Source organism: Gossypium hirsutum, chromosome A10 (assembly GCF_007990345.1).
Source record: "Gossypium hirsutum isolate 1008001.06 chromosome A10, Gossypium_hirsutum_v2.1, whole genome shotgun sequence".
Taxonomy (NCBI): Eukaryota; Viridiplantae; Streptophyta; class Magnoliopsida; order Malvales; family Malvaceae; genus Gossypium; species Gossypium hirsutum.
The window spans coordinates 83,321,344-83,334,101 of record NC_053433.1 but is presented as its reverse complement, the minus strand read 5'-3'; the positions used below and the strand labels follow the sequence as shown (position 1 = coordinate 83,334,101).

General features: G+C 29.7%; 1 protein-coding gene across 2 annotated transcripts; it reads right to left on the bottom strand.

Annotated features, from left to right (window-relative positions):
- Positions 1–1,767: 1,767 nt before the first annotated feature.
- Positions 1,768–12,321, bottom strand: LOC121208335 (protein transport protein Sec61 subunit alpha-like). 2 transcript variants are annotated; one of them, XM_041078899.1, is made up of 2 exons: positions 12,234–12,321; positions 1,768–2,295 (listed from the first exon to the last, which is right to left on the bottom strand). In XM_041078899.1, exon 2 carries the CDS (start codon positions 2,278–2,280, stop codon positions 1,825–1,827), a length of 456 nt encoding a protein of 151 aa, XP_040934833.1. In that variant the 5' UTR covers positions 2,281–2,295; positions 12,234–12,321; the 3' UTR covers positions 1,768–1,824. The 2 variants fall into 2 exon arrangements, with proteins under 2 accessions (XP_040934833.1, XP_040934832.1); XM_041078898.1 differs by lacking the exon at positions 12,234–12,321 and adding an exon at positions 2,542–2,847.
- Between the last annotated feature and the right edge of the window lie 437 nt (positions 12,322–12,758).

Sequence of the window (12,758 nt, the reverse complement as noted above, 5' to 3'; positions counted from 1 at the left end):
ATCACAAATAAGATCATAAGAACTCGAAAAGTATCTCATTAACTAGTTTTAACCATGTTTGCAACAAAATCACAAATTCACTACAAGCTGTTTTCCTGAGCAACAGTCACTAAATTATTTATAAATGGCGATAAGAAACTCCAAATAAACTGCCGTTAATTTTTCCTGAAAATAGACTTATATATCTTCCATCCATAAAATTTTCAGAATTTTTGGTTTGACCAATCAATACCAGATTTTTATTGAAGTTTCCCCTGTTTCACTGTTTGACTATTCTGACCACTCTTCACTACAAATCAATTTTCTCATTATACAGAATTCGAAATATGTTATCGTTTACTTCATTTGAAACTATACTCATTAAGGAGTCTAAGAATATAAATTGTATCTTATAATCATCATTGTACAATTTACAATGATTTTCTAAAGACAGAACAGGGGATTTCAAAGTCATTTTGACTCTGTCTCACTCCACTTCAAATATCTCATTATCTAAAATTCTTTTGCTTACACAGTTTCTTTTATAAGAAACTAGAATCATTAAGCTTTAATTTCATAATTTATTCAGCTTCTAATTCAATTTCCACAATTTATGGTGATTTTCCAAAATCACGCTACAGTTGCTGTCCCAAGCAGATTTATTACAAATTTGCTCTTTCACACATTCCTTGCATTCAAATTATCTAAACATGTATATCATGTCATTCAAGATCGAACTCATATAACATAGGCATTAAAATGCTTCACTATCAGCTTTAGTTCAATTGAAATGAATGAAATACAATATCATATTCACATTTAATTTTCCAAGATCGTAATCACCTAAAAATAAAATCATATACTTCCACAAACCTTTCCACAAGGACCAAGTGTTTATATTTGAATGTAAACATAGAATCACTTCACATAACTTCACACATTTACCGAATATATCACAATCACATTTATAGTCATAACACTTATTCACAGATGCATCACTTTATATATTTATAATTTAATTCAAATCAAAATCGCATACGCGTACATGATACATACCTGGCCAACTTAATATGTAATGCACTTTCAATTTGTCAACTTAGTGTAGGATCTTGTAATTTTATACTTTTATCAAATTCATCGGCACTTGGCCTACTAGGTATAAACCCCGAAATTATATTACCAGTACAAAGCCTACGGGACTTTAACCCGGATACATTTCCCGCACGAAGCCTGCGGGACTTTGGCCCGGATACATTTCCAGCACGAAGCCTGCGGGACTTTAGCCCGAATACATTTCCAGTACGAAGCCTGCGGGACTTTGGCCCGGATATATTTCCAGCACGAAGCCTGCGGGACTTTAGCCCGGATACATTTCTAGCACGAAGCCTGCGGGACTTTGGCCCGGATATATTTCCAGCACGAAGCCTGCGGGACTTTAGCCCGGATACATTTCCAGTGTCTTGCATATTTGTTCGCATGTTAACACATTTCACAGAACATTTCATATTAGCAATTTAATTGCTTCATTCGAATATAAGCACAAAATGTACACCTACCTTTTAACTTTCGGTTCAATAATCATACACAAGGAACACATAATCTTTTTATTATACTAGTTTCACTTTTAATAACCATTCGACTATATACAAACAAGTACAATAAATTGTATACACATATTACACACTTCCACATCATCACTTAATAGTCATTCGGCCACATTATATACATAAATCATCCATTTCATATTCGGCTTTATAGCCGAAATTCAATATACTTATTGCAAATCGAATTTGTAAACATCAAATAATTACTTATCATATTATATAATCTTAAGCGCGCAGCAAATCAAATATAATTACTTAAGGACTTATCTCGGAAGATGATAATCGGAACGAGACGACTAGTCGACCATTTTGATTTTCCCCCCGATCCAAATCCGAATTCTACTTTTGCCAATAGGAGTGCTCGATCCTCACGAACACTATTGTCCACCTCGATGATTTTTGAACCAGCCAAGAGTTGCATCACCAATCCAGATGTCACAATGGGGGTAATACCAAGTTCCATAACAGTTCCACGGTTTGATGCAAGGATAACACGCATCCAATAGAAAAGATCAGCACCTGTCGTAGAGTGTATTCCATAGAGTGGAAGCTGACTGCACACCAAAAAGATGAAGAGGGAGACGGCAGTACAGATGACCTTCTCTCTAAAAGGAATTTTCCTGTCAGCACTCTGAACTTCAGGCAGAAATGAAAGAAATGGTCTAACCAGAGGCAGTACTCTGAACCCTCCTCCCATATTGACTATTCAGATCTGAATTACACCATTAATTCAGCAGTATTTTTTTTTTAGTTAAGGAACTTGCAACAAATATAATGCATTTAAGAGTATATGAAAACAAAAGATGAAAGATGAGCAGATATTAATGATGCCGGAGTAACTACACCTCTCATTAATAGTAATAATAAATAAATAATGCGCATGAATTCACTGAAAGAGTTCAAACATTTTCCTCCACTTTAGCAAATAATTAGAACACAAACATAGGTGATTCCTTACACAGTTAGTATTCGACTTGATATCAATCTCTAAGTTGTTCATCCAATTCCTACAATTACAATAATTATCATTTCGAAAGAACTGTGCAGGTATGAGGACTGGAAAACCGTTTTGTTTAGGCAGCCATATTTATATAAGAAAATCAAGGAGAGACATGAAAGGAACGCACGTCCAGGAAAATGAAATAAATTAAAATGTTAAAGCCAAAGAAGCTATAATGAACAGATTGTCATTCTCGTTAAATTATAACCACTATTAAACTATTAACTTAACAGCGGCCTATTAATCCAATTTACAAATCAGAGACTAAGGGCACGTTTGGTTCGCTGTATTGGATTAGAGGCGTATTGGATTAGAGGTGTATTGGGATTAGAGTTGTATTGGATTAGATGTGTAATAGCTAATCCACTGTTTGGTTGAATGTAATGGAATAGAGGCGTAATAGTAATCTTGTGTTTGGTTGAATGGAATAGAGGTGTAATAGCATAATAGAAAAAACTAAAATGACTAGAATACCCTTAGCATAAATTTGTTTTGGTAAATGATTATTGTTATTGTTATTTAAATTATAATAAGATTTTTATTATCAATAATAAATAATTTAATCATATTTAAACATAATTATTATTAAATATATTTTAATTAAAATATATAATTTAATGAAATTCTTAATAATTAATATTCTTATATTAATTTACTCAAATCATAATATATGATATTGTAAAATATAAATTAACATAATTATTATTAAATATAATTTAATTAAAATATATAATTTAATAAAATTCTTAATAATTAATATTCTTATATTAATTTACTCAAATCATAATATATGATACTGTAAAATATAAATTAACATAATTATTATTAAATATATTTTAATTAAAATATATAATTTAATGAAATTCTTAATAATTAATATTCTTATATTAATTTACTCAAATCATAATATATGATACTGTAAAATATAAATTAACATAATTATTATTAAATATATTTTAATTAAAATATATAATTTAATGAAATTCTTAATAATTAATATTCTTATATTAATTTACTCAAATCATAATATATGATACTGTAAAATATAAATTAACATAATTATTATTAAATATATTTTAATTAAAATATATAATTTAATAAAATTCTTAATAATTAATATTCTTATATTAATTTACTCAAATCATAATATATGATACTGTAAAATATAAATTAACATAATTATTATTAAATATATTTTAATTAAAATATATAATTTAATGAAATTCTTAATAATTAATATTCTTATATTAATTTACTCAAATCATAATATATGATACTGTAAAATATAAATTAACATAATTATTATTAAATATATTTTAATTAAAATATATAATTTAATAAAATTCTTAATAATTAATATTCTTATATTAATTTACTCAAATCATAATATATGATACTGTAAAATATAAATTAACATAATTATTATTAAATATATTTTAATTAAAATATATAATTTAATGAAATTCTTAATAATTAATATTCTTATATTAATTTACTCAAATCATAATATATGATACTGTAAAATATAAATTAACATAATTATTATTAAATATATTTTAATTAAAATATATAATTTAATGAAATTCTTAATAATTAATATTCTTATATTAATTTACTCAAATCATAATATATGATACTGTAAAATATAAATTAACATAATTATTATTAAATATATTTTAATTAAACTATATAATTTAAAAAAATTCTTAATAATTAATATTCTTATATTAATTTACTCAAATCATAATATATGATACTGTAAAATATAAATTAACATAATTATTATTAAATATAATTTAATTAAAATATATAATTTAATAAAATTCTTAATAATTAATATTCTTATATTAATTTACTCAAATCATAATATATGATACTGTAAAATATAAATTAACATAATTATTATTAAATATATTTTAATTAAACTATATATTTTAATGAAATTCTTAATAATTAATATTCTTATATTAATTTACTCAAATCATAATATATGATACTGTAAAATATAAATTAACATAATTATTATTAAATATATTTTAATTAAACTATATAATTTAAAAAAATTCTTAATAATTAATATTCTTATATTAATTTACTGAAATCATAATATATGATACTCTAAAATATAAATTAACATAATTATTATTAAATATAATTTAATTAAAATATATAATTTAATAAAATTCTTAATAATTAATATTCTTATATTAATTTACTCAAATCATAATATATGATACTGTAAAATATAAATTAACATAATTATTATTAAATATATTTTAATTAAAATATATAATTTAATGAAATTCTTAATAATTAATATTCTTATATTAATTTACTCAAATCATAATATATGATACTGTAAAATATAAATTAACATAATTATTATTAAATATATTTTAATTAAACTATATAATTTAAAAAAATTCTTAATAATTAATGTTCTTATATTAATTTACTCAAATCATAATATATGATACTGTAAAATATAAATTAACATAATTATTATTAAATATATAACTTGAAAATTATATTCTGCATAAACATAATTAACTTATACTAAGAAAAAGTTAGATGAAAATGAAATTGTACATCATAATCAATATGTTCAAAAGTTTTACAACATCAAAAAGTTTGAACATTGATATTTAATGGTGAGAAAGAAATCTTCTGACCCATTCCAATCGGGCAACAGAAGGTAAACTGAAGAAAACGATCATTTGAGTTGGATGATCGGGAATTTTACTCAAAGCATCATACCGCTGATCGTCGGTTAAACCTTCAATTGACCATAAGGCTGAATATAAATTTGAAGCTTTCTCTTCCATCTTTTCTTCAGACTTCTGCTGAACTACCACCTCGGAGGCAATACTCATACTGATTCTATCGCCAACGACCTGGATTTTTTCCCCCAACAAGGTGGCAGCCTCCTCAAATGAAGCATACACATTATCACGAGCATCATATTTCTTTTTTCTCTTGTTTGAAGATGAGGAACCCCGTTGATCTCTATCTCCTCGCGGATCCATACCGGAAACATCCATGTCGTCTAAAGAGACGTCAGCTTCGCAGTCATAGAATGTGTTTCTCTCTTCATTCATATCTGTAGTACGATCATCCTCAGCATGTATTTCTTCAAGAACATCAGCAGCTGTTTGAGCGTCTTTCCCAGTCGCCCGATCTCTTGCGTATATGGCAGTAAGCTGGTTGTAGTAAGGGAAAGAACGATGTCTGAACTGAGAGGCTTCTTTGTGACTCTGAAAAAAACGAGGAAATCATATTAGTTATAAGTTTTGTAAAAAAGCAAATAAATACTTGAAATACATTTTACCATAACATAGGATTCCCAAACTGCATCTTCAGCAACAACGAGCTGCCTATGCTCGTCCCAACCAAAACCGCTGTTGTTTTGACCATTAAGCATGTCGTAGACGACTGACCAATCCCTTTTTAAGCACCTAATCCGAGATTCAATATTTGGTCTCGCCTTCAACATTGCTCCTGGTAAAGCCTTTTCTAGCATTTTCTCTAGCTCGTTCAAATAACCGGCTTTGAATCCGGTATCAGCATTAAATGTTCCTACATTGTGCAAATCCACCATGCAAGAAACCAAGGCTGCATCCTCTTCTGGAACCCATTTTCTCTTGCTTCCTCGAGAAGCTTGAGAAGAAGCACCCGTTGGTGGAACACCTGACATATTGTTCTTAAGAAAAAAAAACAAATTAACATTATTTACTATTTGAATATCATGAATCAAAAGGTGAACAATTTATAATATTATATCGGTAGTTCAATACTAAATTTAAATTTATAACACATGCTGAATGAAAAGATAATTAAATTATAATTCAACAAAGTTTAGTACAATACAGAATTTTAATCAAAGACCACCAAAGTTTCATAAACTAGATACATAAAATAACATCAACTTGTCAATTCAAACTCAATTTGTCCCTAAACCTAACTAATTTCTAGATGTTTGCCATTCATCGAACATTTGGTTGGCTAGTTCCATCCTCCAAGTTGCCCAAGCATCCGATGGATGAATATTTGTGATATTCGGTTCATCGTCATCCACCACATTAGTAGGTAATCCTTCTCCCACCTCCGCTTCAATGGGATCAATACTCATATGGGTTCGAATAAAATTATGGAGCAAACAACATGCAATAATAATTCTATTGTGCACCCTTACAGGATAAAACGATGGACTTCTAAGTATTCCCCATCTATGTTTTAATAAGCCAAAGCATCTTTCAATGACATTACGTGCTGAGGCATGTTTCATATTAAAAAACTCTTGCGGAGAACTTGGCTGATAACCCTGACGCCACTCGTTCAAATGATATCGCTGTCCTCTAAATGGTGTAAGAAATCCCTCACAATTTGTGTATCCAGCATCAACTAGATAATAACAACCTATAAAATAATTTTTTTTAAAAATGATTAATTCAGCAAACAAAGATTGATCTCAATGAATAATTCAAATTCCTCTAACTATACACTGTACCACGAGGAACTTTTAGTCCATATCTTCTACTAATGGCATCTCGAAGCACCCGTCCATCGGCAACTGAACCTTCCCAACCAGGAAGAACATAAACAAATTGCATCTCAGGTGTACAAACACCTAGCATATTTGTTGCTATGTCACCTTTTCGGGTTCGATATCTAGGTTTATCAACTGTTGGCACCCTAATCTTGATGTGGGTTCCATCAAGAGCACCTAAGCAATTCTATATCACATGATATAAAACCTTGAGTTAGAATAATCATGTCATTTTTAGTCAACTAAATGTCGTACAAGCTATATATAAAACTCAGTCTAATACCTTAAACCATTTCCACCTTGTGTCAGAAGAATCGGCTGTAATTGGCTCCGGCTTTTTAAATAAGACATCTTGTAAGCGTATGACAGCATTTAAAACACTATGAAAAGCTCTGCTTACAGTTTCCCCGGACCTTCTAAAGTGATGCTTGATTACTCGATTTTTCAGGTGATGGGATATGATATGTAAAAACATTGCTACTTGCTCATCAACAAGCATGTTTCTTGACGACTTCAATCCCCCTATCGATTCTAACATCTCACATAGTTTAAAAAAGGCAGTTCTATTCATCCTAACTTGTTCAATACAAGTCTCATCACTAGTATATACAAGCCTTTTCACATAATCCCGTTTTGCATAAAAATCTAAGGTATAAGACCTAATCCTTGGTCTATAAGTCTGTAGGCTAAGGCTGGCACCCATTCTAAATAAGAACCAAATCGCAATTCTACAGATTTCCAACCATAGTGTCAATGCAATACCAATTCTTCTACGCCTCTCACGTAGTGCAATTAAAGGCAGACGGGCCATTACTGCACCATATTAAAATTAGAACACACAATCAATAAAACCTCGACACTTGAAAACAAACTGAACTATTATTAGTGCCATTGCTATCAAAGAAAGTATTTGAAATTTTATTGGATTAGAGGTGCTTTCGCTTAATAGTACTTTACGAAATTAGTTGATTGTATCAATCATACATATTTATTTATATTTTATATTTTTATTTAAAAATAATTTATTAGTTTATTTTGCAATTTCAGTCTCATCCAAACCTTTAAAATATTACTTTACTAATTTAGTTGATTGTATCAGTCATACAATGTGGTCAGTATTTTTCTGTAAAGGAAAAAGAAATTTTCTTTCATATTCATCTTATTTATAATGTGTGACTTGTCATATAAAATAATTGTAATTAATGATATGCATTTTAATTGACATAAGGTGTCAACGTTTGTATTTTTTTAGTTTTATCATTTTTTAGTTAATCGACACATTTAATTTTATATAAATTTGGATAAAAATAGACAAAGTTCGTGTAAACCGATTGAATCAACTTAATCAACACATTTAATTTTATCGATTTCAGTTAAATCAATTAAAATAAGTTAAATCAGTTTTTACTCAATTAATGAAATTCATAATCGAACCAGCCGGTTAATTTATTTTTAATAATTTATAATATGCAATAAAAATATAAAAAATATATATATTAAACCTAACTCAATTACATCCTGTTGAGTAATCAATAAAATTTGAGGTGGACCAGTTATTAAATTTTATTAATGAAATAATTTAATTACATTAATTTATTCTTATTAACTGCAACATATTTTATTTATTTTATGATAAAAGAAAAAGAAAAGATTAGTCTCATAGAAATAATTAACATATGCTACAACAGAGACCAGAGATTTATCAGATTAGTCCACTATACAGTTGAGTTTTTGATCTTTTTGTTTTGTTTTTTGATACAGACACCAGAGATTTATCAACTGTAAACGTGCAAGAAATTATATTTATTACAAGCACATATGCATAAACAATATGTTAGATTCGTAAGAAGCACAAAACATAGTGAAACATAGCCTAAAATCAATCTCATTGAAAAGAATATATCCTTACGAGGAAAAAGGAACCTATAATTCAACAAGCAGTTATGTTCAAATTGAGATAAAAAGATCAATAAAGCATACAAAATCAAAAGTAACAAATCAAATGTGAAGTGATTCTTACTTTGAAATTTTCCAAAGCAAACCGACTGTCAGGTGGTCTATTTCCTTTGTTGTATTTTCCAGTAAGCACTCCAGAAGCAAGCGGACTCCAACCTCTCAGCTACTCCCCATGCTTCCGCAATCTGTTGTGCAGACCACTCACTGCAATACCAAAAGAAAATGCATACCCTTATCAATTACATAATTCATTGCCCTCACAAATAACAAGGGCATAAGCATGCAATTCATTCAACAATATGAGGTCTATATCTATAGGTTCCGTAAAATACTGCAGCTAATACCAATGACAAAAACCTGCAGCTAATATCAATGACAAAAATAAATGCCAAAGGAAAAATAAATGCCAAGAGATGTATTTCCAGCATTAGAAACAAAGTTAAATAATTATAAATAATTAGCAACTAGGTGAAGTTGATGGTTTTTGCCTACCAACAGTAAGAAGTGACCTACAATGATGATGTAAAAAAAATAAGTATAAATAATTTTGAAAATAATAGTGTTGACAGAAATGAATGAAAAACATCAAGTAGAGCCGTACGTGGAGGAGTGTGGGTCTCAAATAGATTTAAGGCCTTTGATGGTGGCTTAAGGAACAAGATGATGAAATAATTTATTCCTAACCAATGTTGCAGAAAGAATCACAAAAGGTTAGTTTGAATACAAAGCACAGGCCACCTGATGGAGTATACTTTATAAAATATTTCAATATTCCTTTCATACACACCAAATGATTATAAGAAACAAAGGGTTTTCAGATCTCTAAATTGGCACATAGTTCATAATTAGAGAACAGAAAACAGCCTAATCACAGTTAATAATTTAAGCAGTGGTCATTTGCTGCACTAAAGGACAAGTTATTTTTGTCTCACTTCAAATTAAAATGCAAATAGACCATGAAAGGAAGAAGATTCCTATAACATTTCAAACCACCGAAGACCTATAACCAAAATATATTATACCCTCTAAGTTTAGAAATCAGTATGCCTGAAAATATTTATCATCAACTACATGCACATATACATAGACATAAGGAAGCAACAGAATCCAATTGTTGCATCTAAAAACTAAAAAAGAACAATCTAAGCATCTTCTTATGAAATAATTAAGTTCACCTATAGAAACCACACAAACTAAACAGTTTATTATAAACTTGATAGAGAAACCACACAAACTAGACTTTGATAGAGAAAAAAACCTGGCTCATTAACTTTCTCAGAAACCAAATGGAAAATAACTAAATTTTAAGGATAAAAAATCTATTTAAAAAAAAGTTCAAATTTTATTTAAAATAAAGGAAATATTTCCACTTTGACAAGCATGGAGTTGGAAATTAGTAAACATACATTTCTCATCGTTTTTTCCTTCGTTTTCTTTGAAAACAAACAGAAAACACTGAAAAGAAAGCTAGAATTCAAGCATAACACAAGAAAATAAACTTTAACGAATCTGCTAAAAGCTCAAGCAGCTCAAAGTCAAAGTAAGCTTAGTTTGAACAATTTTCTTATCATTTCCTTCACTTTTGAGGAGACGAAACCTAACAATTAAGCCAAAATATGGAAAATTGAACATGCTTCCATCTCAAAAAGCTACTTTCTCAACATTTTTCCCTCTTTCTCATCAATCAAACACGAAAACTAGCTAAAAGAAAAATTGAAACAAGAAACTAAACCAACGAAAAAAAAAGAAGAGATTCTTCTCATCATGTAATCACTTAAAGAGAAAGAAAACAAAGAGAAGACTCTAATAACGAGAAACGCTTACCCTATTTTAAAATGTTACAACGTTTCTTTTTTCTTAAGTCCAAAACCATAAACTGCTAATGGTTGGCTGACATGGCTGTTAACTTTACACAAATAAACCATTGCTAATTTAGTTTGATAAAACTGAGGAGGCAGAAAGCAGTGCCGATTGAAGGGGGAAACGAAAGTTTGATAAAGCTGAAGGGAAAACGAAAACCAAAGAGGAATCCATGAAAGGGGGAAAGACGGTGTGGAGCTAAATTGAAAGGGGAAATAAATTGTGATGAAGAAAAGAGGTGTGATAATTGGGTGGTGTTCGTGTGTGAAAAGGGCAATAGTGTTTTTCTTTTTAAAGGCCGCAACTCGACTCATCAACTCCAGCAGAGAAGGGCAGAACGCTACAAAGGGAGTGACTTTGGTCGAATTTTTTAGTTTTCAGAAACCTTTTAGATGCCAATTTTAAACGATTGTAAACAGAGATTCAACTAATTTGATGAATCTCTCATCATAGACATAAAAGGGAAAACACGTTCACAGAAAAATTTTAGGGCAGACAATATTTACCTATTGAATTGGAAAGGTTTTCTTCTGGGTTTCTTTGGAGATACTTGTTGAAATTTGAAGAACAGAAGTCTGTTTTTGAACTTCCCTACTCACTGCATTTCAAGAACAGAATGTGAGAGTTTGGTTCGACAAAACAATCACAAATGAAAGTGAAAGGGGAGCGGTGGAGGTCACTCACCTGGCAGCTTCTTTGATGTTGGGAGGGAGAGATCTGGATGTGGATTTCGGCTTGGAAGATGAGGGCAAAACAGGGCATAAAAATTTCAAGAATGCTAAACAGAAGCTAATCTGAACTTTGGGCAGGGAATACAAATCGGGGAGGACTGAGGAATACACACGTAATGGATTAGGCACGTAATGGACAAACCAGCGAACCAAACGCTGGAATAGGTAGGGCCCACCGATTCGGCGCGTAATGCTATACGCATTACATCGAACCAAACAGGCTGTAAAGTTAACGGTAACGAAATAAAATAATGCATGATAACAATCATTTAAAAAAAACGATTGGTTCAAAACAGTTAGAGTAAAATGAAAAACCAAAATTAACTCAAGCCTATAAATACATCGATCAAAATACAAGCAGAACTACAACTCCGTGAGTAAATCTGGTAAATCAAAATTTCAGAAACTAACATTCTACAATATTTTATACATGCAAATCCAGATCCGGAATCAACCCAGCAAATCGCGTTCAAGGAAAAAATTTCTCAATAAACAAACAGTAAATGACAACAAAAAGAATAGAAAGAGACAAAGTGGAAAACTAAAATGAAAAGAACCGGAGGCATATGGTGTGGATTCCAGAGCAGATCTGAGGAGATCGAAAATCAACAAGGGGTCCCCGGAGGTAAAGTTGTTCATTCCTTCCAAAAATTGAATTGGATTTTTGACCTCTGTTTAGGTCTTTTTTTATAATTACCAAATACCATATTTAACCTTAATATACATTAATAATTTCCATTATACCAAGCCATGGAATTCCACTATCAACAATTATGGAATAATTATCACTTAAGGACTCCCACTATTTAATTCCATAGCTATTTAATATCTTTAACTTATAGAACATAGCTTTTACGCTTTGCGCGATTTAGTCCTTTTTACTTAATTAACTATCAAAACAATAAAATTTTTCAACGAAACTTTAATATCATCTTATTGCCACTCCGTAAATATTTATAAAAATATTTACGACTTGGTTTATAGAAATGAGGTCTCGATACCTCATTTTCTAAACCCACTTGACCTTAGGGTCATACCACTTGAGCTTAATAAATCGCTTATAAAACAAAAATCACAATATC